Genomic DNA, 24,496 nt, shown 5'->3' on the forward strand with positions numbered 1-24,496 from the left:
TCTAGGTTTGCAGCTGCTTGTATGATTTTCTATTATATTGTAAGCATTTTCCCCAAACCCTTAAATATTTTTCCAAGACAGGATTCTTAATGGCAAATACCTCTCATATGAACATCCACAATTTAACCACCAATTGCTGCCAAATGTTTGTTCTTATAAATAATATTTGAAAACCCTCATATAAACATGTGCGATTGTATGTTATACATGGGTATCCATTAGGTGTTCCTTTAGGGATTATTACTTCTGAGTCTTCCCTTAGGATAAATTGCTAGAGGATAAATTACTATGTCAAAGGGTTGAGTTACTACTTTTAAGAAAAAGGCCGAGCACAGTGGCTCACGCCTGTAATCCCAGCACTTTGGGAGGCTGAGGCAGGAAGATCACTTGAGGTCAGGAGTTCCAGATCAGCCCGGCCAACATGGCGAAACCCCACCTCTACTAAATATACAAAAATTAGCTGGGCTTGGGGGCGCGCATCTGTAGTCCCAGCTACTAAGGAGGCTGAGGTGGGAGAATCGCTTGAACCTGGGAGTCGGAGGTTGCAGTGAGCCGAGATCATGCCACTGCACTCCAGCCTGGGAGACGGAGCAAGATTCCAGCTCAAAAAAAAAAAAGAAAAAGAAAAAGAAAAAAATTCCTTTCAGGCAGGAGCCACAATGATGACCTCACGACTTATGGGAAGTGGGAAGAGAAACAGGAAGAAAATACGGTATGAAAATGCCAGGAGGGGTTGCGTGAGAGGTGGGGCGAGGAGTGATTTTTCCCTCTATTTTTATTCTCTCCAGATTTTCTGGAATGTGGTTAAATGCTATTCATGAATAAATAGTATTCACTGTCTGGCAGTGGAGCTTTTGATGTAATCATCCCAAGGGAGAATTTGAGTCTTAAAATAGGAGAACTTAGAAGGCAGCACGTTAATTAGAGACCAGAGATAAAATTAACATTTGATTGGGAATTTTAAGCAAAGCTTTTAAAACCTTTTTACTCTGAAGCTATTTCTTATGTAGGTGGGGACATGGTGTGGGAATGTGCTAATTCAACAATGAGGTTCAGTGTCACCCCCGCCGCTCCAGCCTCGGGTTTGGGCTTAACGCACATCTCCAGAGGCTGGGGCTGTGTGGGAGGCAGAGGCGGCCAGGCTGCTGTTCACTCTGAGCAGGTCTTTGGTTGGGGCAGGGGCAGAAATGGGCCATGGGTTCTTCTCGGCTGCCCAGGTCAAGTGATGCCTATCCACTACCCGCCAGGGAGGTGTCTGCCCAGTCCACACACGGAGACGGGCTGATGCCCAACTGCTTACCCGGGCCAGTTGCTGCCCAGCTTCTGTGGACACTTGCCGTTCTTCCTCACAGTCCATCTTGTTTCCCAGGAGAATGATGACCACCCCATCCGACCCTGCGTCCTGCACAGAGAACATGTTCTCTCAGCCACACCCACTGTGTGCCAGGCCCCTGGCACATTTGCCCTCCTAGAAGCTGAAGTGTGTCCCCCGTGTTCCCACTCTCAGGCCACATCCACTCCATATCCTTCTCACCTGGACCCTTTCCCCCATCCTTCCTTTCTGCTGATAAACGTCTCACCTATTTTCCAAGGCCAACCTTAAGAACACCTCCCCCAGGAAGCCTTCCTGGATTGTTCCTGCCCATGCCCTCTCTTCCTGCCTGTGTTGAACAGTCCAGCACTTGATTATACATTTTCCCAATTGTTTCATGAATAATAATAATAATAGTTTCTGATTAATGAGTGATTGTTATACACCAGGTGCTATGCTGAAATCAATTATATCAGTTAATCCTCACAGCACCCCTATGAGAGAAGTCAGGAAATTGAAGTTCAGAGAGCTCAATTCACTTGTCCAAAGTCACAGAGTTGGGGTAGGTGGGATTCAAATCTAGGTCCTGTCAGACCCCAGTGCTCAGCTCCCCTCTTCACACATTACCTTATCCTGCTTCTTTTGCTAAACTAGAAACTTCCAGACAGAAGACAACATGGCTAACTTCACACCCCTCTGCTGTGCTAGTACACACGGCAGAATTTCAATATATATGCTTTGAGGAAGTATGCAGGGGAAAAACTAGAGATGTGTGAACAGAGGAATTATCACGTGGAATGGCACTAGAACTACATTAGCCTCAAGTGTAAGAAGAAGACATTATAAACAGAGCTGCCATATGTAGGAAGAGAATGTTCACAGGATAAAGGAAGTAGTTGGGTTTGAAGGCTATACTATGTAGTTGTGGTTTCTTTGTACTACTGCGTTCCCAGCTCATCCAACCACATGCCCTCAGTGGGTGGTGTCACCCATATGTCTGTCATGTCATTTGTAATCCTGGGAGAAAAGAGGGAGTGGCAGGATATAAGGTCCCTCTTGACTGGAGGGACTGGGGCCAACCCCAGCAGCCATCTGCTCACCTGGAGACAGTCTAGCCAGTAGCGCACGTGGCCAAAGCTCTCCTGGGAAGTGATGTCGTACATGAGCACTACCCCATCAGCCTTGCGGAGCAGCTGCCGCGTCATGCTGTGGTACCTGCCCAGAGAGTCTGCATGAGGCCACACCAGGCATCCCGACCCCAGGTCCTGGCCTCTGCAAAGTGGGAGAAGTAACCTATCCTACTTCTAATTGCTTCCCACAGAGCATGTCCGTATGCTTTCCTTCATACGGTGTAGTTATTGTTGACGAGGTAACAGTTCTCATGGCCCAAATTTCAAAAGGTCTCAAGGAGAACTCAGTGAAAAGTCTCCTTCCTTCTGCCCCATCCTGGAGCCACCTAGTCCCTCTCCCCAGAGGCAACCAGGGTTATCAGTTTCTTAAATATTTTTCCAGAGGTATTTTATGTATATACATATATATACACACACATATATACACCTGTACACATACATCTTTCCGCCTCTATTTTATACAAATACAGTGTCAAACATTCATCATACTCATTAATATCCAGTGTTCTACATTTTGGTTTTTTCCAGTTAACAGGATGTCTTGGAGAAATTTCCCTATTGGGCTGGGTGCAGTGGCTCACGCCTGTAATCCCAGCACTTTGGGAGGCTGAGGCAGGAGGATCATTTGTGGTCAGAAGTTTCACATCAGCCTGGCCAACATGGTGAAACCCCGTGTCTACTAAAAATACAAAAATTAGCTGGATGTGGTGGCGTGTGCCCGTAGTCCCAGCTCCTCAGGAGGCTGAGGCATAAGAATCACTTAAGCCCTGGAGGCGGAGGTTGCAGTGAGCCGAGATCACACGCCACCACACTCCAGCTTGGGCGACAGAGCAAGACTCTGTCTCAAAAAAAAAAAAAAAAAGAAAGAAAAAAAAATCCCTATTAGTACATAAAGACAGTCCTCGGTCTTTGTGTGGCTTTACAGTGTTATATTGGGCGGACTGACCCTACTTGATGTAACTGGTCCCCTATTGATGGACATTTAGGTTGTTTCCTATGTTTAATAACACAAGTGATAATACTATGAATGGTCCTGGTCCCTTTGTTATTATAGTCATATATGAGTCTGTCTATAGAATGAATTTCTAGATGTGGAACTGCAGAATGAAATAAGATATGCCTTTTAAGTTTTGATTACTGCTCGGTGCAGTGGCTCATGCCTGGAATCCCAGCACTGCGGGAAGCCGAGGCAGGCAGATCACGAGATCAGGAGTTCGAGACCAGCCTGGCCAATATGATGAAACCCCATCTCTACTAAAAACACAAAAATTAGCCGAACATGGTAGCGGGCACCTGTAGTCCCAGCTACTCAGGAGGCTGAAAGCAGGAGAATTGCTTGAACCCAGGAGGTGGAGGTTGTGGTGAGCCCAGATCGCACCTCTGCACTCCAGCCTGAGCAATAGAGCGAGACTCCATCTCCAAAAGAAAAGAAAAAAAAGTTTTGATCACTACTGCCTAGGTTGAAAGCAGAAGACCAGTATTTTCAGAAGGACAGGTGATTGGGTGACTGTCCACTAATGACCATGTTGGGACAGCCCTAATATATGCCCTGCCAGGCTGAGGGACCTCTGGCTCTGCTGCCCTCTCTCCCCTCTGGCTCTGCTGCCCTCTCTCCCCTCTGGCTCTGCTGCCCTCTCTCCCCTCTGGCTCTGCTGCCCTCTCTCCCCGGCCTTGGGCTTGACCTCCTGAATCCTTGGGGGGCAGTTGCCTCCCTGCCCATGTTATTGCAGCTGCTGTGTGTCCCTCTGCACCCCTACACTCAGCCTAGTTCCTGACACCACTGATACACATTGCCTGTTACCTCTCTTGGCCAGCCGTGTCCCAGAGCTGCAGCACAAAGCACTTGTTGTCCACCAGCAAGGTTTTGACCCGAAAATCTACTCCTAGGACACATAAAGAGGAGTGAAGCCTACTAAGTTACCATCCAGGACTCCTAGCCAAGGCCTACCCCAGTATACTCCTGTTCCCTGTACCAGCTGCAGTGCGATAGAGCCCTTGGCTGCTGGGCTTCCCTTCGGCTCTGCATTCCATCCGTCCTTGAGGACCCACTTTCTCCAGGAAGCCTTCCCAGACCTCCCTGCCACACTGGCAGTTTGTGCCAACACAAGGCACCTTGTCTACGATGTTCATTCCTTCGGCCACCCAAAATACAAGTTTCGTTATTTTATTTTTACAGTACTCCTTGTTCCATTCCCTAATTGTTGCATGCACCTTCCCCTCTCAACAAGACAGCAGGGAAGACAAGCAGCCCAGAGGGGCATAAGGAATGCTGGCTTCAGGCCACTGGTACACTGGTTACAGGACCTCAGGCGAGTCATTTCACTTCTGCGAGCCTCTCTTTCCTTGTCTGCAAAGTGGCAAATTAGAAAGACCTGCACTGCAGAGTGGCTGGAGGATTAAAATGCTGTTTTAATTAGCCGGGCATGGTGGCGCGTGCCTGTAATCCTAGCTACTCGGGAGGCTGAGGCAGGAGAATCACTTGAACCCGAGAGGCGGAGGTTACAGTAAGCCGAGATCGCGCCACTGCACTCCAGCCTGGGCAACAAGAGTGAAACTCCGTCTCAAAAAAAAATAATAAATAAATAAATAAATAAATAAATAAGGCCGGGCGCAGTGGCTCACGCCTGTAATCCCAGCACTTTGGGAGGCCGAGGCGGGCAGATCACAAGGTAAGGAGATCGAGACCATTCTGGCTAACACGGTGAAACCCCGTCTCTACTAAAAATACAAAAAAAATTAGCCGGGTGTGGTGGTGGGCACCTGTAGTACCAGCTACTTGGGAGGCCGAGGCAGGAGAATGGCAGGAACCCGGGAGGCGGAGCTTACAGTGAGCGGAGATCACACCACTGCACTCCAGCCTGGGCGACAGAGCGTCTCAAAAAAGAAAGAAAGAAAGAAAATGCTGTTTTAAGTGAACAGACCCAGAAAAGAGGATAAAACTTCTGGTGTGGAGGCAGGGCTTTTAAGGTAGGTGGCCTTAACTTTGGGGGCCCAGCTAGGGCAAGAAACTTAACCAGGTCTTCAATTCTCTGCTTTCCTCATCTGTAAAATGGGGATAGATATGGAAAATGTACATTCAAATATAACTCCGTTGGCTGTAATTCTCTATCTGGTCCTGTCCTCAAATACAGGCAGGGTAGAGTTCTTATGTTGTGAGGTAGTGGGGTGGGACAAGAATGGAGGGAAGGTGACGCCAGGTAGGGAAATAATTGACCCATGAAGGCAGGATCATTTCCTGTGGTATTTAAACCGGAATAGATGATAGCCACCAGGGGGCAGCAAACCGTAGCTGGGATTAGGACAGATCTGGACCAAGTACTTGGATCTCGGGTACTCCCAGCCAGCTAGCAGTGCATGCCGGCTTGCCTGGTTGGTTGGTTGGTTGGTTGGTTGGTTGGTTGGTTGGTTGGTTGGTTGGTTGGTTGGTTGGTTGGTTGGTTCACAATTATGCAGCTTGTGTTTTTCTTGATTGAATTTTGTGGGAACTTCTCACCACATAATAAAGGGGGAGGCTCCATTCTAAGGAAGGCTGTTGTAAGGAATAAGACATGTATGGAAGATGCCTGGTGCATGGGAGGTGGTCAGTAAACGGTAGCTTAGGTGACTAATAATGGTAGCCTTGGCCAGGCACGGTGGCTCATGCCTGTAATCCCAGCACTTTGGGAGGCTGAGGCGGGTGGATCACCTGAGGTCACCAGCCTGGCCAACATGGTGAACTTCATCTCTACTAAAAGTACAAAAATAAGCTAGGTGAAGTGGCACACACCTGTAGTCTCAGTTACTTGGGAGGCTGAGGCAGGAGAATCACTTGAACCCAGGAAGCAGAGGTTACAGTGAGCAGAAATTGTGCCACTGCACTTGAGCCTGGGTGACAGGGCGAGACTCTATCTCAATAAATAAATAAATAAAATAATGGTAGCGTTGTAGAACCTGTGACCCCACTCAACATCAGGCCAGCCTGCTATAGGTTTCCTCTTCCTGAGGGAATTGCATTTTTAACTGGCTCCCAGGTGAGGCTTCCTGGGCAAGAAAAGTTTGAGAACCTGCCCCAGGCCTCTCTTGTGGGGAGCTGTCATTTACTGACTGGTCTGGCACTGATCCTCAGTCGGTATGTGCCCTGGTCTAATACAAAGACAGGCGTGGCGTGATGTCTTTGTCCCTAGGTGGGTCTCCCCTCCATTCCCTCGGGTTTGCTTTTCTGTAGCTCTGTACAGGGTTCAGTGGCCGCATATGCTGATACTTTTAGGGAGGGAAGACTCTCTGCTTTCAGCCATTTCTTGCAGGAGCCACTGAGTTAGACATGATCAAATATTTACTTAAATAATCATAACAATCATAATAACTAATACTTATTGAGTACTCACTACATGTCAGTTATTATTCTAAGATCTTGACATATCAACTCAACGAATCCTCAACCGCTCTAGGAAGGCAGCACTACTGTTGTCCCATTATGCAGATGAGGATTTGGGGGTTCAAAAGGGTTAAATTATTTGTCCAAGTTCAGACCCCAGTAAGTGGCAGGGCTAAAATTTGAATTCAGGCACCTGGGTTCCTAATTTACCACACTCTACAAATACATTCTGTGTAAAATATCCAGCTTGCCCAATGTGACTTCCTGCCAGACCATCGCCGCCCAGCCTGGAGCTAGTCATGAGCAAATCCAACCAGCACAGACCCTGCTCTGGCCTGCCCACGGGCCACATGAGTGGAAACTTGCTTGTTTTCACCATCAACTCTTGCAGGCACCTAAATTGTAGGGTGCATTGTTGATGTGGCACATTGTAAGCTAATCAGATCAATGCAGAAAAAACAAATTACCTGCAATTAGAGACGATTAGTGAAATAGTAAGGTTATCCCCATATAAAACAATGTCTAATGCAGGGCCCGTGGCCAGGGCAGAACCTGCAGCTTCCTCAGGGATGGCTTGGTCTGGGCCTGCTGCCACTCGTTGGCCCTGGCCCCTGCATCTCCCCTCCTCCCTGCCGCCCTCCTCGGTGCCCTTACCCACAGTAGCTGTCAATCCGGTGGCGAAGGAATTCTGGTGCAGCAGGTGCAGGAAGGATGTTTTGCCCACGTTGGAGTCTCCCAGAAAGATGACATGGAAGAGGTAATCAGGGTTGGCCTGGGGTCCCCCTCCAGCCATGAGGTCTCCCGCGGATGGGGTCAGCCCAGCCTCCCTGGAGTCCGTTCCTGGATCTTCAAGCCTGCTCTCTGCCCTTGGTTCCCCGGAGTGAGGGGGGCCTTGCTCTTCTGCGTGAGCAGTCATGAGGGATGGCCTGGGTTGGGCTTCCTGCTCAGCCATGGTGGGAGGGGTTCGCGTGGGTTCCTTGGGTCCTGCTCCAGCCCCAGGCTGAGCCCCTCCAGGAGGAGAGCCCCTTGGAGGTGCCGGTTTTCCAGGAGCGGGGACTTCTGCTTCCGCCTGAGCCTGTGGTGTGGCAGATGGGGGAGAAACAAGCAGAGAATCTTGCTGGGGGAGTAGTGAATGCGCAGTTTCCAGGCCGTGAGCCTCAACTGACTGCTCTGAACTGAGGTCCTGTTCACCTCGGCCCTCTTGTTTTCCTTCCTCAGACCTGGGTTCTTCTTCTAGCCCCTGGTGGGGGAGGGCAGGCAGCTCACCCAGCCCAAGGACCCGGCCATGAGCTTCTCTTAGCCCTTCAGGAAGGCCTTCCTGCACCACTGGGCCTGCGTGGCCCTGCTCCAACCTCTCTGTGGGCAGTGGACCCACCAACTCCAGGCCCTGGAAGGGCTCAGTTGGCCCCAGGGTGAGGGCTCTGGCCCTCTGGGCCCCCGGTCTTGGCTCAGAGCCAGTGGCATGTAAGTTCTGCTGGAGGGTATCTCTCTGCCTGGGCAGCTTGGCTGGGCCCACTCCTGTAAAGGTAGTTGTGGGCGAGGGTCCGGGCTGGGTTTCCGGCTCAGTCATGGTGGGAGGGGTTTGTGTGGGTTCCCGGGGTCCTGGTCCAGCCCCAGGCTGAGCCCCCCTGGGAGGAGCCCAAGACCCAGGGTCCTTGTCATCTGGGTCTGAGGCCTGGATCTGTTTGCTGGACCCAGCTGGGGCCTGGGGAGGGGGAGGGGGCCCATCCTCCAAAGGAATGAGCACTTTGAATGCAGGTGCCACCAGGCTTCCTGAGAGACCCCAGAGGAGGCGGCCCTCAGGGGTGGACCCCGGCTCCTGGTTGGGGTCCAGGTCGTGTGGTTCGACAGGCTGCTCTGCACTAATGTCCTGCTTATCTGGGTCCACTCCTTTACTGTCCTTGGCGCTGAAAGGCACCCCAGGGGGGGTCCTTGGAGCCCCATCTGGATCTGAAGATGGCTCCTGACCAAATAGTAAAGCCTGTGGCTCTGAGATGGAGATCTGCCTGACCACACGGGGTGTCTGGGGGCCTGAGGCGGCTCTTGGGGTCGGGGGTGGGCTCCAGCAGAGCTGCAGGGCTCCGTGCGGAGGGCTGCCAAAGTTGCTCAGGAGCTGGTCCCAGTCATCATTGTCCCCAAATAGCCCAGGCAGGGGGGCCTCCTCAGGGGAGACAGCCTGAGGGTCTGGGGTCTTCTCTCCCACTCCAGGAACACTGGAAAGGAAGCAGGGAAGCAAAGATCAGGGGAGGGGCAGGTAGGTGGTGTCACACCCATCCTACCTGCAGCCCTCACCATCGCTTGCTCTCCCCATGGCCAGGCCTCCTCCCAGTCCTTGCTCAGGTAATCCTTCTCACCTGGCGTGTGCTCCCCACTCCTCCTCCTCATTCAATCTCGTCCATCCTGAAGACCCACATGAAGCCTCACCTCCTCCAGGAAGCCTTCCTTGATCATTCTGGCCCATCCCACTCCTCTGAGCTATAACAAGTAGAGTGAGTGCCTACTAGGGATCTTGCACTGCACTAAGCCTTTGTGTGTGTGTGTGTGTGTGTGTGTGTACATGTACACCCACACACGTGCATGTTTTAATTCTAGCTATGTGGTCTTGGGCACAGGTGTTTCCCTTTTTTGTGCCCCCGTTTCCTCATCTCAGAAATGGGCGTGATAGTTCCAGCTTGGCAGAGGGTGGGGTTTAAGGAAGGAAGCTGTGTGTGCACTGCATGCTAGCTAGATCCTTAGAGAACTCAGAGTTCCCCGCTGGTTCCAGGAGGCCCCTAGAGTCCACCTCAGTCCAGGGATAGCAGCCACTTGCCTCCGTTTCTCCTCCACCTGCCAGGACACCCGGCCCCTGGCGGCGTCCAGGCGCTCCCTGGTCACCTGCAGCTGCCCCTGCACCTCCTCCAGCTGCCCAGCCAGATCACGCTTGGCCTCCCGCAGCTGCTGGTTCTCTGAGGCAGCCTCCTGATGTGTGCTCCTGAGGTGGGAGAGCTGGGCCTCCAGCTGCAGGGTGGAGGGTGAGGCGGAGAGAAGCCCAGATGCCCTCCAGGGCAGCAAAAAGCCTCCCAAGGCCGTTGTGAGACACAGACTCCCACCCCCTGTCCAGGCTTCTGGAGACCCAGCTTAAATCAGAGTGGGAGTGGGCGGTTATCCCTCCTTGGCCTAACTAGCTCCATTAGCTCCTGTCCAGGAGGGGCATTGGAAATCCTGAGGCAGGGAGGGCAGGGAGACTATGTGAGAAACAAAACCCAGCAGTGCCACAGAGGTCCCGCACCTAAACCAGATCCCACCCTCCTCTCCTCAGAGCCCTGCAATGGCTGCTGGCTCCTGAGACCATCTGGTCTACAGGGGGCTCCTGATCCAACAGCAAATCACATGACCGAGGGAGGGAACGCTGCCTGGCCAGGTGCAGGGAAAGGCAAGCTCTTGCAATGGCCTCCGGGGCCCTGAACAGTCTCCCTGCAGCCTCCTCACCTCCCCTCATGACCCTCATCTCCTTTCCTATGGCTGTTCCCTCTCAGTCTGTTCCAGTCCACAGCTCTGCTTACTGTTCTGTGAACTTCCACAGCGCATGCCCACTCAGGGCCTTCGCACCTGCTGTTCCCTCTGCCTGGATGCCCTTCCCCAGCATATCACACTTCTTCAGGTCTTCGCTCCAATGTCATCATCTCAGCCAGGCCTTGCTTGACTCCCTTCTCAACTTACTTGACTATGATTTCAACTTCCCCAACTCTTCTATCCCCCTTCCCTGTTTTACTTTATTCTCCTTAGCACTGATCACCATCTCCTATATTATGTATGTCACCTGTCTCCCTGACTAGATGACTCTGTGGGCAGAAGTTTGTGTCTGTCATGATCCTCAGAACCTGGAACAGTGTCTGGCACATAGTTGGTGCTGGATAAGTAGTTGTGGGGTGAAGGAATGAATGTTTGGAGGGGAGAGGCTTCACGTTCACAGGGGACAGGACAAAACAGCCCCAGGTGTAAAGCCCTATCTCTTCTCTTGGCAGGAGGGTCTTGCCTCAATTTCCAAGGAGCAGCTGCAGAGGCACCTGGGAAATCAACCTGGTAACAGGGCCAGCCCAGGCCATGGTGAGGAAGGCTCGGGGAATCTTGTCCCGGGCTGAAGGGATGCTTATTGTCCTGGTTACAGCAGAGGACAGTTTTACCAAGGTCAGAGGTCTCCAAGTTGAGGAAGGAAGAGACAGTGGGGCAGGGTCTCAGACCCGAACACTGAACCACAACCACAGTGCCACCCGTAAGTGACTACAGGCTATAAGACCTGCAGTGTCAGGGCAGCAGGTAACCTGACCCTAAGCAGGAAGCTAGGTCAGTTTCAGAGATGGAACAACTGATGCATGAACTACTATGTACCAGGCACTGTCTTAGGCCCTCCCATGTAGTACCTCTAATCATCACAGTACCTACTAAGGCAGGAGTTCTGATTTCCATGTCTCTGATAGGAAACTGAGGCTCATAGATATTAAAAACCTGTTCGGAAGTGGGTTTCTGGGAAACCCCGTCACTCACCTCCCTCTGGCCCTCAGCTAGTCGCTGCACCTCGCGCTCCTTGGCTTCTAGGACGTCCTGCATCTGGGAGGTGAGGGCCAGGCCCCGAGAGTCGCTCTGTGGAGTAGGTAGATTCAGCCCTCACCCTGCAGACTCTTAAGAGCCAGCCGGGCAGGCCAGCCCTTCTCACACTCCACCTCCACCACCTGGGGTGCCTGGGCCAAGATGTCCCAGCAGGGAGGGTTCTCAGGACAACTCCCCCAGTTCCAGCCTAGATTGTGGCAACAAGGAGACTTGGCAGAGATGGGAAGGGGGCCCAGGTTCGACATTCCCCACCCCATTTCTCTGGGGAACACAAGCTGCTCAGGGGAGAGGATTTACTCCAGCAGCCTCTTGCGCCCCACCCTGGTCAGTCACAGGCCCCACTCCTTAGCCAGCAGAGGTGTCCCGGGCAGTGGGAAGGAGGCAGGCTGCCGGCAGGAGCCCACCTCAGCCTGCAGCTGCTGCTTCTCCTGGCGGATCTGCTGCTCCATCTCCTCATAGAGCTGCTGGACCTCGCGGTGGTGGTCAGAGTCACACCTGGGAGGAGGAGGAGTTGGGGCTAGGCAGCCCATTAGCGCCTCTGGGAGCCTGCTGCTGGCAGGGGCAGTCTGGGCTTGGGTTTGGAATCCATCCTATTGCTTTCCTCACTCTGCCAGCAGTCACTGACCTCTGTGACTCTGAGAACAGCCATCCCAACGACAAGCCGCTGACCCATATGACTTTGACATTGGTCCTGCTAATCCTACCATGCCGACCCTTGTAACCATCACCAGTTCCCCTGGCCAGGGTCTCATGGTCCTCATCACCCCATCACTCAGTCCCACCGCCCGCTTTCACCATCCTCCTGCCCCTATAACCCAACTCCACGGTCACCACATGCATTGCAATCTACGGGAGCAGGCCCCTGGAGTTGGGCGTCACAGCAGGTCCTGTACCAAGACACACCCTGCCATTCCCACTCCTGCCATTACTAACTCTGTCCTCCCCACCAGGTCCCCTGAGCCACGTCTTCCTCCAGCGCAGCTCTGCCCTATCCAACTCACAGGCCCGGCTGTAGAAGGAGCTGGGGAAATTCAATCAGATTCCACTGGAATGTGAAGAGCACCTACTTCAAGTCAGACACCCGGCTGGGCCCCCCACTCACTTCCTCAGGGTCAGCTCCAAGGCCTCCTTGTCTGCCTGGGCCTCCTGCAGGCGGCTGGTCATCTTGGCCAGAAAGCCTGCCAGGTTGCCTGCCAGCTGGGGCTCCTCCTGCCGCAGCTGCCCCCACAGCTGCCAGATTTCTGTCTGCCTGGGGAGGGGAGGACAGCCAGAGATGGGAGGGTCAGACACGAGGTGGGATGGAGAAGCAAGGGGAGCCCCACTCCTCAGTTTTCACTACAGCACTCCAAGAGACTTTGGCACCTGGGCCAAATCTATTGACACCCTACAAGATGCAACTCAAACGCCACCTCCCCCAGGAATCGTTCCCAGGTGTGCCCTCTCCCTTCTTGAACCCCTGCCACACTTTGTCTCTCTATGATACTGTAATAGTGGGATGGGAGGATTTGGGATCCTGATGGCCCAGGGCTTCCATCTGCCCTCTCTCTTCTCTCACTCTGAGGCTGTGTGACCTTCAGCAAGTCCCAAGCCCTCTCTGGGCTCATTTGTAAAATGGGGTGGGGGCTGATACCTGCCAAGCAAGGTCATTGAGGAATGAGAGACGCCTGATGAAAGCACCAGCTCAGGGCCTGCTACATGGTTGGCACCCGATAAAGGCTGCTTTCACATGGATTTAATTAAGTCGTGAGGACGGATGCCAGAGGGCTGAGCCTAGGCCAAGCTGCCAAGTGAATAAGAGGCTCCCCACCCCCTTGCCCTGCCAGTCTACACCCTAAGTCCCACCCTGCCTGCCTCAGCACCTGGCCCCACCCTCCGGGAGCCAAGTGTGAGGAATCTCGTCCTCACAGAACCCCACGGGGGCGGTGAGCAAACCTGGGCCAGTTGGTGAGGGTGATGCCCCCACTGGTTCTAACAGACCCTGGGGGTCCTAGAGAGGGATGTTTGCAGGCAGGGCTCCCTTTCTTTCTCTCTCTCTCTTTTTTCTTTTTTTGAGACAGAAACTTGCTCTGTTGCCCAGGCTGGAGTGCAGTGGCACGATCTCGGCTCACTGCAACCTCTGCGTCCCAGGTTCAAGCGATTCTCTTGCTGTGATTCTCCTGCCTCAGCCTCCCGAGTAGCTGGGATTACAGGCATGTGCCACCATGCCTGGCTAATATTGTATTTTTAGTAGAGATGGGGTTTCATCACGTTGGCCGGGCTGGTTGGAACTCCTGACCTCAGGTGATTCACCCACCTCAGCCTCCCAAACTGCTGGGATTACAGGCGTGAGCCAGGCCAGAGCTCCCCTTCTCTAAGCAAAGGCAACTCCTTATACCCAGAGCCTCAGATAGATGGGAGGAAATGCACTTCTGTCTCCAAACCTGTTCAACCCGGGGCACAAAATGCCTGAAATCACCCCCAACTCCAGGAATCCTCACTGAGTTAAGAAAGGCACCGGCAGGGATTCCCATGGTTTTAAGAATTCAAGGGCCCTTGGGAAGCTGAGGCCACTCGTTAGTCCTCCTGAAGAGTGACCCTACAGGGCAGGACAGGGCAGGGAGGTGCGGGGGTGGGAATGACTCCCCATAAGCAGGCATCCTCTGCATGTGGTTTTAACCCCACCACAGCTTTTAGGCTCATTCTGCAGCCCAGGAAACAGAGGTCAGAAGCAAAGCCATCCCTGTGGTCACACAGCTAGCCAATGGCCAAGCCGGGATTTGCACCTGGCTCTACCTGGCACCTGCCCTCTTGACGCTGTGTCCAGGAGAGCCCCTGCTGTCAGTGGCTGGCAGAGCCTCTCCCCATGCACATGCTGCCCTGGCCTTACTTGGGAAGTAAGTGTCCAGTCCCCAGCTGCTCTATGAAGGCAAGGAACGCCTCCTTCTCCTCAGCATCGGCCTCCTCCAGAGCTGGGAAACTGGTGGTAGCAGACACCCGCTTAGAGGGCAGGGGCTTCCTTCTGCGGAGCCTGTGGGAGCTCTGGCTGGAGCCAAAGATGTTTTCTGTGGACAGAGACGGACAGAGGGGAGCACAGTGGTGTTGGGCCCAGGTGCCTGGCCTCCCACCCAGCCCTGCTCCAGCCCTCAGGGAAGGAATTCTACCTGTGCCGGTCACATTTATACAGGGCTACATTCATATATTTCTCAAATCAACCTTAGGAGTCTGCTTAAGGTAGTCACTTTACAGATGAGCGTCTGAGGCCCAGAGACACCAAAAGACTTGCTGGAAATCACACCACACCTCCAAGGCAGTGAACAAACTCTTCATGCACTCAGTCAAGGGATATGTATTGAGCATCTACATGACAAAATTAACCAAAATCCCTAACATGGAGCTGACATTCTAGTGCAGGTTGAAAAGAACATATATATATATATATGTATGTATGTATATATGTGTGTGTGTGTGTGTGTGTATATATATATATATTTTAAGCCAACTTGCTAAGTGAGCCAAAGGAATATAGGAATATGCAGGGTAATTTCCACGGAGAGACTGGGAGGATCGACTTAGATGAGGTGGCTAGCAGTGGCCTAAGGAGGTGACACTGGAACTGAGATGTGAATCCCAAGAAGGAGCAAATCCTGTGCACTCCAAGAAGTGTGTGCCTGGCAAAGAGAACAGCACTGCAGGTGCCCTGAGGCAGGAGCCGGGCTAGCAAGATGGATGGGGTGGATGGCACTGAGTGAGCCAGCGAGGTTGGCAGCGTCTGGAGGGTACAGGCCCTGCAGGCCCCAGGAAGGGGCTTCCAGTTTGTCCCACAGGCACTGGGAAGTTCCTGGCGTGGCAGGCATGATTGGATTTGCGAATGAAGACCGCCCCAAGGCTGTGTGGACAACAATGCGCCCTCTGCGCTGCACTCCCACCGGCAATTTCTCTTGCCCAGCCCTTGAGTTCTCCTCCCAACTCTCAGCTTCTCCATTGCCAGAACTGGAGGAGCCTCCTGCTGGAGTGGGCCCACGCATAAATGCAGATTCCTGGCCTCCTTCTCTGCTGGTCTCCAGGCTTTTGGAGACTCAGCTGACCTGAGAACTCTGGGTGGCTTTGTGGACACTGAAGGCTGATCTGTGTCTTGCAGGGGCTCTGTGAGGACTCCACACCTTTCATTATCTGGGCCGGAAGGTCTTCCCACGGAGAGGATTAGCGGGAGGATTGTGCCCTGCTGGTCCTGGGCTCCCTAAGTCTTGTCAGCCCTTCTAGAGAGGCATGTGCTGGGGCGGCCCTGCCCAGTGGGGGCTCAGTACCTGGAAAGCCCCCACCCCTAAATATCACCCTCTGCTGCTCCCTGGCCCATGGAATTCCCCTAACCAAAGCCACAATGTTACGGAAACAAATCTGTGGTGTCAAGACCTCTGGCTCAGGAGAAGCCTTTTACTGAGGAGAAGACATGGGAGGAGCAAGCCCAGAGGCCTCCCTGGAGGCGGGGGGGTGGGGGCGTGGAATGCACAAGGGAGGGCCCCGGACCACTCTGGCAGCCAGGGATGTGGGGTGAAAGTCCCTGGGAAAAGAGTTGCCTCTCTAACGACCCAGTCTAGCCCCATGCAGGACACACTGCACGGGACACCTGGGTGCCCAGAGGCCCTCCAAGGACAGACATACTGAGTCCAGAGCTGAATTCTTCAAGTGACAGATGTCCCTTCCGCTCCACGTCCACCCAGTTGAAGATCATCTCTGACTCCTCCTTGCTGCCCAGGAAGCTGAACTTGGCCACCTGGAAGGAATGGGCAAGGTGGGCAGGTGTTCCCACCGGGGAAGACTCTCACCCTCCAAAACGGAGAGATGTTTGTCTTCAGCCACCCCTACCTCACCTCGCCCTAATGTCAGAGTCCCCCCAGTAACCTGACCCAGGGCCTAAGCTTGACGTTCCCAACCCCACCCAAGGCAGCCCTCCCAGCAGGGCCATGAACTGGCTCCAGTCCTTTTCACTGTCTCCATCCAAAATCAAAACGTACCTGTCCTAAGTCCCATGTCTTTAGGAACTTGATAAAGGACAGCAGCCAACACTCCCCAGAATGTTGTGATCAGTGTCCAAAAATTATCTGAGGCCGGGCATGATGGTTCATGCCTGTAATCCCAATAGTTTGGGAGGCCGAGGTGGGTGGATCACCTGAGGCCAGGAGTTCAAGACCAGCCTGGACAACATAGTGAAAATCCGTCTCTACTAAAAATACAAAACTTAGCCGGGCATGGTGGCAGGTGGCTATGTTCCCAGTTAATTGGGAGACTGAGGCAGGAGAATCACTTGAACTCAGGAGGCAGAAGTTGCAGTGAGCCAAGATGGCGCCATTGCACTCCAGCTTGGGTGACAAGAGTGAAACTCCGTTTCAAAAAAAAAAAAGTCAATGAGTGACATAAAATCTTCTATAAGAGTTCAGTTTATATATCACGGCCTACAGGTCATGATTTTACCTTTTTGAAAATTATAACAAGTTTTGGACTAAGGTCTATGGAGACGGCCCAGTGGGCTCATCTGGCAGAACCAAGTAGCCTGCATGGCTGCACAAGCACATGTCATGGGCTCTTTTAGCCCACGCGCTTTGGCTCTCAGAGGGAATCCCAAGCATAATAGAACTTGGAGTTTGCTGATCCTCTGTTTCTCTAGTTACTTTGTTTTCCTTTTTGCAAATTTCGTGTTTTTATCTGGAGCTGCACATGAATGATAAGTTATTCCCCATTGGTGGCAGCGGTGATGGTCTGGTCTAAACCAGTGATGGTCTTTATGTTCTATTTGGTGATCTCTGGGGGATGCATCATGGAGACCTAATGCCTATTGGTTGAAAAACAACAGAAAAACTGGTTTGCTAGTTGTTTTGTTGTTGTTGTTGTTTGTTTTTCTATTTGTGATCTCAAATTAGTTAAGAATTCCAGGCTGGGCGCAGTGGCTCATGCTTGTAATCCCAGCACTTTGGGAGGCCGAGGCGGGCAGATCACCTGCGGTCAGGAGCTGGAGACCAGCCTGGCCAACATGGTGAAACCCCGTCTCTACTAAAAATAAAAAATTAGCCAGGCGTGGTCGTGGGCGCTTGTAATCCCAGCTACTCGGGAGACCGAAGCAGGGGAATCACTTGAACCTGGGAGAAGGAGGTTGTAGGGAGCCAAGATTGCACCACTGCACTCTAGCCTGGGTGACAGAATGAGACTGTATCTCAAAGAAAAATAATTTCATATCCACTGGGAAGGAGAACAGCTCTTTGAGATCTGAATAGGTGAAGTTTCATGTTGCTGTTCACGTTTTTTGTTTTTTTTTTTTTTTTGAGACGGAGTCTCACTGTCATCGAGGCTGAAATGCAGTGGCGCAATCTTGGCTCACTGCAACCTCCACCTCCCGAGTTCAACCTATTCTCCTGCCTCAGCCTCTTGAGTAGCTGGGATTACCTGCGCCCGCCACCACACCTGGCTAGTTTTTGTATTTTTAGTAGAGACGGGGTTTCACCATGTTGGCCAAGCTGGTTTCAAACTCCTGACCTCAGGTGACCCACCCGCCTCAGCCTCCCAAACTGCTGGGATTACGGGCGTGAGCCACCATGACCAGCCTGCTATATTTACTTTTGATCTGTGGCTGAAACTGTAGAAATGAAGCAAGACATTCTCTGTGTGTCTGTATATCTATACATCTGTAATAGAAAGGCCTTTAACTCTTTTTTATTTTATTTATTTATTTTTTGAGATGGAGTCTCACTCTGTCACTCAGGCTGGAATGCAGTGGCGCAACCTCAGCTCACCACAACCTCCACCTCCTGGGTTCAAACGATCCTCCTGCCTCAGCCTCCCGAGCAACTGGGATTACAGGCATGTACCATCACACCTGAAAGGTCTTTAACTCTTATTGTCAGCTTGAAATACTGTTGTACATCTGGAAGGTATTAATAACTTAGTGTACTATGTCTCTTAAAGGAGTTCTGTGTTGATTAGTTTATAGAGACAAATAAGTGATTATATAAATCTAATGCTCCTGAAAATAACAGAAAATAACTGAAATTTGAATGCTTTAAATGTGTTAGACTTAAAACAATTCTTCTTAGAAATCGCTAGCTCAGAAAATTTTTCAGGAGCCAGGTCCACATAATTAACATGATTCTTTGAACAAATTAGACTGGTTTAATAATTGTTTTGACAAAACACATATAATAGCTCTCTGTCTTTTCTGTGCTTTATGTTAAGTATAATACAAGTATACATTCTGTTTTTCATAAGTCTATATTTATTTTCTGTGAAGAAACTAGTTAATCTAGATTTCCTATACTTCTCATTTCGACTTTCAGATCAAATAAGTCAACTTTATCTTTACATATGTTTAAGATTATAAACATGTAAATTTGTGCCCCACTAAATTGATTAATTATTCTAACAAATAAATTTTGTATCAACAGTAATTATATTTTCTAGTGTGTTACCTTAACCACAGTTTCCAAGATTCTTAGGTAACTTTAGAATTTTGAATTAATATTGAAGTACATTAATTAATAAATAATTTTTGACTATCTGGATAATTTCTAAAACAAATTTAATACTGAAACATTGGTTGCTAATCATAATTTTAAGTTGATATATTTTTTACTTCTTATTTTCACATGCTAGAAAGTAGTTATAGCTTTGGGTAATGTTAACAAATGAATTCATTATTTTCTGCTTTAAAAAGTTGTGCAGGCTGGGTAAGGTGGCTCATGCCTGTAATCCTAGCACTTTGGGAGGCCACGGCAAGTGGATCACCTGAGGTCAGGAGTTCAAGACCAGCCTGGCCAACATGGTGAAACCCCCTCTCTACTAAAAACAGAAAACTTAGCCACACGAGGTAGCGCATGCCTGTGATCCCAGCTACTCTACTTGGGAGACTGAGGCAGGAGAATCACTTGATCCCAGGAGGCGGAGGTTACAGTGAGCCAAGATCACGCCACTGCACTCTAGCCTGGGTGAGAGAGCAAGACTCCATCTCAAAAAAAAAAAAAAAAAAAAAAAATGTTGTGCAAAAGAAAGTGGTGGAGACTCAGATATTTGCCATATTCATAGCAGTATTATTCACAATCACCAAAAGAATCCACCCAGGTGTTCACTGACAGATAAGAGGATAGACAAAAATGACATATATGTACAATGGAATATTATTTGGTCTTTAAAAAGAAGAACATTTGGACACATGCTACGATACAGATAAACCTTGAGGACATTCTGCTAAGTGAAATACACCAGCCACTAAAAGACAAATACTGTATGATGACATTTCTATGAGGTACCTAGAGTAATCAAAGTTATAGAGACAGAAAGTAGAATAGGGATAGCCAGGGGTTGGGGAGAGGGAAGTATGGGAGTTAACTATTCAATGGGTGCAGAATTTCAGTTTGGCAAGATAAAAGAAGCGTTGGAGATGACTGGGGAAATGGTGGTACAACATCGTGAATGTACTTAATGCCACTAAATAGTACATTTTAAAATAGTTAAAATGATAAATTTTCTGTTATATATATTTGACCACTTTCTTTTTAAGTTGTGTTAGGGATACTCAAGGCTGTAGAAAGTTGGCTTATGTGTATTTGTGAGCTTTGCTTGTCTGCTAAAATTCTTGTATAAGACAGTTCTCAATTATTTACTCTTAGTTCTTCCTGTGAAAGAGGTTAATTACACTGGTTCAAAGTGCAGTTAATACAGGCTGGGCATGGTGGCTCACATCTGTAATCCCAGCACTTTGGGAGGCCTTGGCAGGTGGATCACTTGAGGTAAGGAGTTCGAGACCAGCTTGGCCAACATGGTGAAACCCTGTCTCTACTAAAAATAGAAAAAATCCTTCTGGCATGGTGGCGGGCATCTGTAATTCCAGCTAACTGGGTGGCTGAGGCACGAGAATAGCTTGAACCCAGAAGGCAGAGGTTTCAGTGAGCTGAGATTGTGCCACTGCACTACAGCCTGGACAACAGAGCAAGACCCTGGCTCAAAACAACAGCAACAACAACAACAAAAGTTCAATTAACTACAGATGCTTGAGGCTTTACTAGGAGCAACAGCGACAGAGAAACAAAACTTTGTCTGCAAGGAAAATGGGATGCATTGTTGTGTGAAAGCTTCTGGTTATTCTAGAACATGAAAAAGGATAAAAAGGCAAAACTTGAATGGATATAGAATGTTGTAGAAAGTTTGCTGAAAGAGAATTTTATTTGCCTTGATTTATAATGCCTGAGTCTGAAAATAAGCTGTGAAAAGTATTAACATTTTGCCAAATTTGGCCCAGTTTTGATGGGCTTAAAAATTGATAATAAATAGGCTTGACACAGTGGCTCACGCCTGTAATCCCAGCATTTTGGGAGGCCGAGGCGGGTGGATCACATGAGGTTAGGAGTTCAAGACCAGCCTGACCAACATAATGAAACCCATCTCTATTAAAAATAAAAATAAAAAAATAGCCAGACATGGTGGCAGGTGACTGTAATCCCAGCTACTCAGGAGGCTGAGGCAGGTGAATCGCTTGAACCCAGGAGGCAGAGGTTGCAGTGAGCCAAGATCACGCCATTGCACTCTAGCCTGGGTAACAAGAGTGAAACTGTCTCAAAAAATAAAAATAAAAATAAATAAATACATAAAAATAAGTAAAAATAAATAAATAATAAATAAAAACTCATGAAAATTTTATGGCCATGTGTTCTATTAATGCATAACTAGAATTTGGCTTTATCTCTACTAAAATAATAAATTGGTCTTAGAGCTCTTAGCAAGGGTTAAAAAGAGGCTACTGTTTAGCTTCTGTGTAAGCCTCCCAGATAACAGAGATCCCCTGTCTCACCAGAATCATTTCCTCTGCTTTGTTTTGACCTTATTATGTCTTAAATTTTTTTTTTAAAAAGCAAAGGTATCTCCCTTATAAAAAAGCTATCTACTCTTGCAATCATATTACCTTCTTCCATATTTATTTCAAAATCTTTTATTTTATTATTACTTCGATTAAGTAGATAAAAAGTAATATTTCTTGGTCTCCCATGACCTCTTAATCTAGTGCCCAAATCTTCTCTAACAGCTCTTTTGATTTTGCCTTCCCAAGATCAGATCCTAAATTTAGAAAAAAAATACAATAAAAATTTTAAGATATCTTTCTCTATATTTTTTAAATACTTGAACACTATTACAAGAACATCATGGGAAGAACAATCAAATCAGAAGAGACGTTCAGGCTTTCCTAGGCTAAATTTTCATGGGCAAAATGCTATTAATATCAATATTTCAGAAATTGCATGCTTTATGGGAAGGTCCTGGAGATTTCTCAATGATTTTGCTATTTATAATATGTTCTTTTTTTTTCTTTCTTGAGACAGGGTCTCACTCTGCCGCCCAAGCTAGAGTGCAGTGGTGTGATCATGGCTCACTGCAACCTTGACCTCCCAGGCTCAAGCAATCCTCCCACCTTAACCTCCCAAGTAGCTGGGACTACAGGTGCACACCACCACACCTGGCTAATTTTTTAAAACTTTTTATAGGATGGAATCTCACCATATTGTCTAAGCTGGTCTTGAACTTCTGGGCTCAAGTGATCTTCCTGCCTCAGCCTCCCAAAGTCCTGAGATTACAAGCAGTATGTTTTTATCTTCAGGGGGAACACTGATCAAACCATTATGAAATAGTTGTGCATTGTACCCCAGGAGAGAATTTCACTCTCTTCCATTCTGATACTATTAGGTAGTGTAATAAATAACCACAGCCTTTCAGTCTCGTTACTGGACACATTTCTCCTTTCCAATGCCTGCCTGAAGCCTCTGTTATAAGCTCCAGGCCACAGATTGCATCTTCAACAAAGAAAAACAAACTCAAAGTCTAGACAAAAAGGACTGTACCAGGTTCTATGAACTATTTATGCTTCACTTGGTGTAGGCTTCCAAGCTGACAATGGATGACCTTCTGACTGAGCGAGTAGACTGAGAATTCCTACAACTGAGTCCGAAAGCAGACAGCTTACCCAAGATCCAGAACAATAATTAATTACACGGCGTTGATTGAACAGCTGAAGGAAATCTAGTTACGGCTCTTTGTGGCAATACAGTTGACATTATTTTTTATTGTTCTACTTTAATAGATCTATGAGGAAGTTCTTTCCTGGTCTTGAGCTGTCTCTAACCCTCAGTTTAGTAGATTATACTTTTTTTGTTTTTTTGAGACAGAGCCTCACTCTGTTACCCAGGCTGGGGTGCAGTGGCGTGATCTCGGCTCACTGCAACCTCCACCTCCCAGGTTGAAGCGATTCTTCTGTCTCAGCCTCCCAAGTAGCTAGGATTACAGACACATGCCACCACGCCTGACTAATTTTTGTATTTTTAGTAGAGACAGTGTTTCACCATGTTGGCCAGGCTAGTCAGGAACTCCTAATCTCAGGTGATCTGCCTGTCTCTGCCTCACAAAGTGCTGAGATTGTAGGCGTGAGCCACGAAGCCCTGCCAGATTATACTTTTGTAAACTGAAATTCAACGTTTCAAGTGGTATCTGAATCTCATTGATCCCCTCATGATTCAGAAACCAATACTTTTAAGCCTGGGCAACATGGAGCAACCCGCAACCCTGCCTCTATAAAAAATACAAAACATCAGCTGGGCATGGTGGCTCATGTCTGTAGTCCCAGCTACTCAAGAGGCTGAGGTGAGAGGATCCCTTGAACCCAGGAGGCGGAGGTTGCAATGAGCCAAGATCGCACCATTGCACTCCAGCCTAGGTGAGAGAGCAAGATCCTGTCTCAAAAAAAGAAAAATCTGCTTTTACAGACTCTCCTTACTTTCCATGACAATATAATTATTTGCACAGGTTCAACAGAATCTGTCCTCCTTTTTTTTTTTAATCAAGATATAATTGGATAAATCAATTGTGTAATCAAGACCCTACCTGCAGTGTCTTTTATGGGATGTCCTCATTTAATCAGGTGTGACAAGCCTACTATAAGGAATGCCCATGGAGTCAATCCCTACAAAACCCTACCAGGAAGCTGGCCTGGAACCACATGGATTGCTTCCTGGCAGAAGAGGGACCTTAGAAAAATCAGGGACCTCAAGAAGAGAGGAAGTCATTTAAATTTACAGGTGATACAAGTGACAGCTGGTGAAGAGAGTATCTTGGGCTTGCTTTTCTAGCCTTAGGATAGAAGTTGGGTGACCAGCTCATCCTAGTTTTCCCAGGACTTTCCAATTTTAGCACTCAAAGTCCCATATCCCAGGTACCCCATTAGTCCTTCGAAAACCGGAAGAGTTTGTCACTCCACTTCTATCCTAAGGCTGCAGCTTGGGCAACATAGCAAGACCTCATCTCTACAAAAGTTTAAGAATCGGCCAGGCACAGTGGCATGTGCCTTTAGTCCTAGCTACTTGGGAGCCTGAGGCAAGAGGATCTCTTCAGTCCAGGAGCTTAAGGCTGCAGTGAGCTGTGACTGCACCACTGCACTCCATTCTGGGTAACAGAGTGAGATCCTATCCCTTAAAAAAAAAAAAAAAAACCAACCTAAGATTATGTATGAAAGCTTCTAGACAGAAGCTAAAATGTCTCAATACTGTCTCTATTTGTAGGGCAAATTCAAAGAGACTCATGTTTAATTATATCCTTGTTGCTCCTATGGAAATAAGCCAATGTAATGACAGCAGCCTTTTATATATCAAGAAAATTTTGGAGATTATCTATGATCACAGAAAAATTATTTGGCCGGGCGTAGTTGCTCATGCCTGTAATCCCAGCACTTTGGGGGGCCAAGGCAGGTGGATCACCTGAAGTCAGGAGTTCGAGACCAGCCTGGCCAACATGGTGAAACCCTGTCTCTACTAAAAATAAAAAAACTAGCCCGGAGTGGTGGTGGGTGCAGGTAATCCCAGCTACTCGGGAGGCTGAAGCAGGGTAATCTCTTGAACCTGGGAGGCAGAGGTTGCAGTGAGCTGAGATCACGCCTCTAAGATCGAGCTGAGAAGAAGGAAGGAAGGAAGGAAGGAAGGAAGGAAATCCCAGCTACTCGGGAGGCTGAAGCAGGGTAATCTCTTGAACCTGGGAGGCAGAGGTTGCAGTGAGCTGAGATCATGCCTCTAAGATCGAGCTGAGAAGAAGGAAGGAAGGAAGGAAGGAAGGAAGGAA

General features: G+C 49.2%; 1 protein-coding gene across 1 annotated transcript in view; it reads right to left on the minus strand.

Annotated features, from left to right (window-relative positions):
- The window catches only part of RAB44 (RAB44, member RAS oncogene family), a 35,807-nt gene that overhangs the window by 3,421 nt on the left and 7,890 nt on the right, over positions 1-24,496 (minus strand). Inside the window, exons 3-12 of the mRNA XM_011945322.1 lie at positions 16,022-16,133; positions 14,250-14,424; positions 12,486-12,632; positions 11,788-11,878; positions 11,321-11,416; positions 9,606-9,793; positions 7,451-9,009; positions 4,244-4,325; positions 2,413-2,527; positions 1,301-1,402 (exon numbers count right to left, since the gene is read on the minus strand). Coding sequence (XP_011800712.1) covers positions 1,301-1,402; positions 2,413-2,527; positions 4,244-4,325; positions 7,451-9,009; positions 9,606-9,793; positions 11,321-11,416; positions 11,788-11,878; positions 12,486-12,632; positions 14,250-14,424; positions 16,022-16,133 — 2,667 coding nt within the window. The remainder of the gene's footprint in view (positions 1-1,300; positions 1,403-2,412; positions 2,528-4,243; positions 4,326-7,450; positions 9,010-9,605; positions 9,794-11,320; positions 11,417-11,787; positions 11,879-12,485; positions 12,633-14,249; positions 14,425-16,021; positions 16,134-24,496) is intronic.

Source organism: Colobus angolensis, unplaced genomic scaffold (genome assembly GCF_000951035.1).
Source record: "Colobus angolensis palliatus isolate OR3802 unplaced genomic scaffold, Cang.pa_1.0 Scaffold24, whole genome shotgun sequence".
NCBI lineage: Eukaryota > Metazoa > Chordata > Mammalia > Primates > Cercopithecidae > Colobus > Colobus angolensis.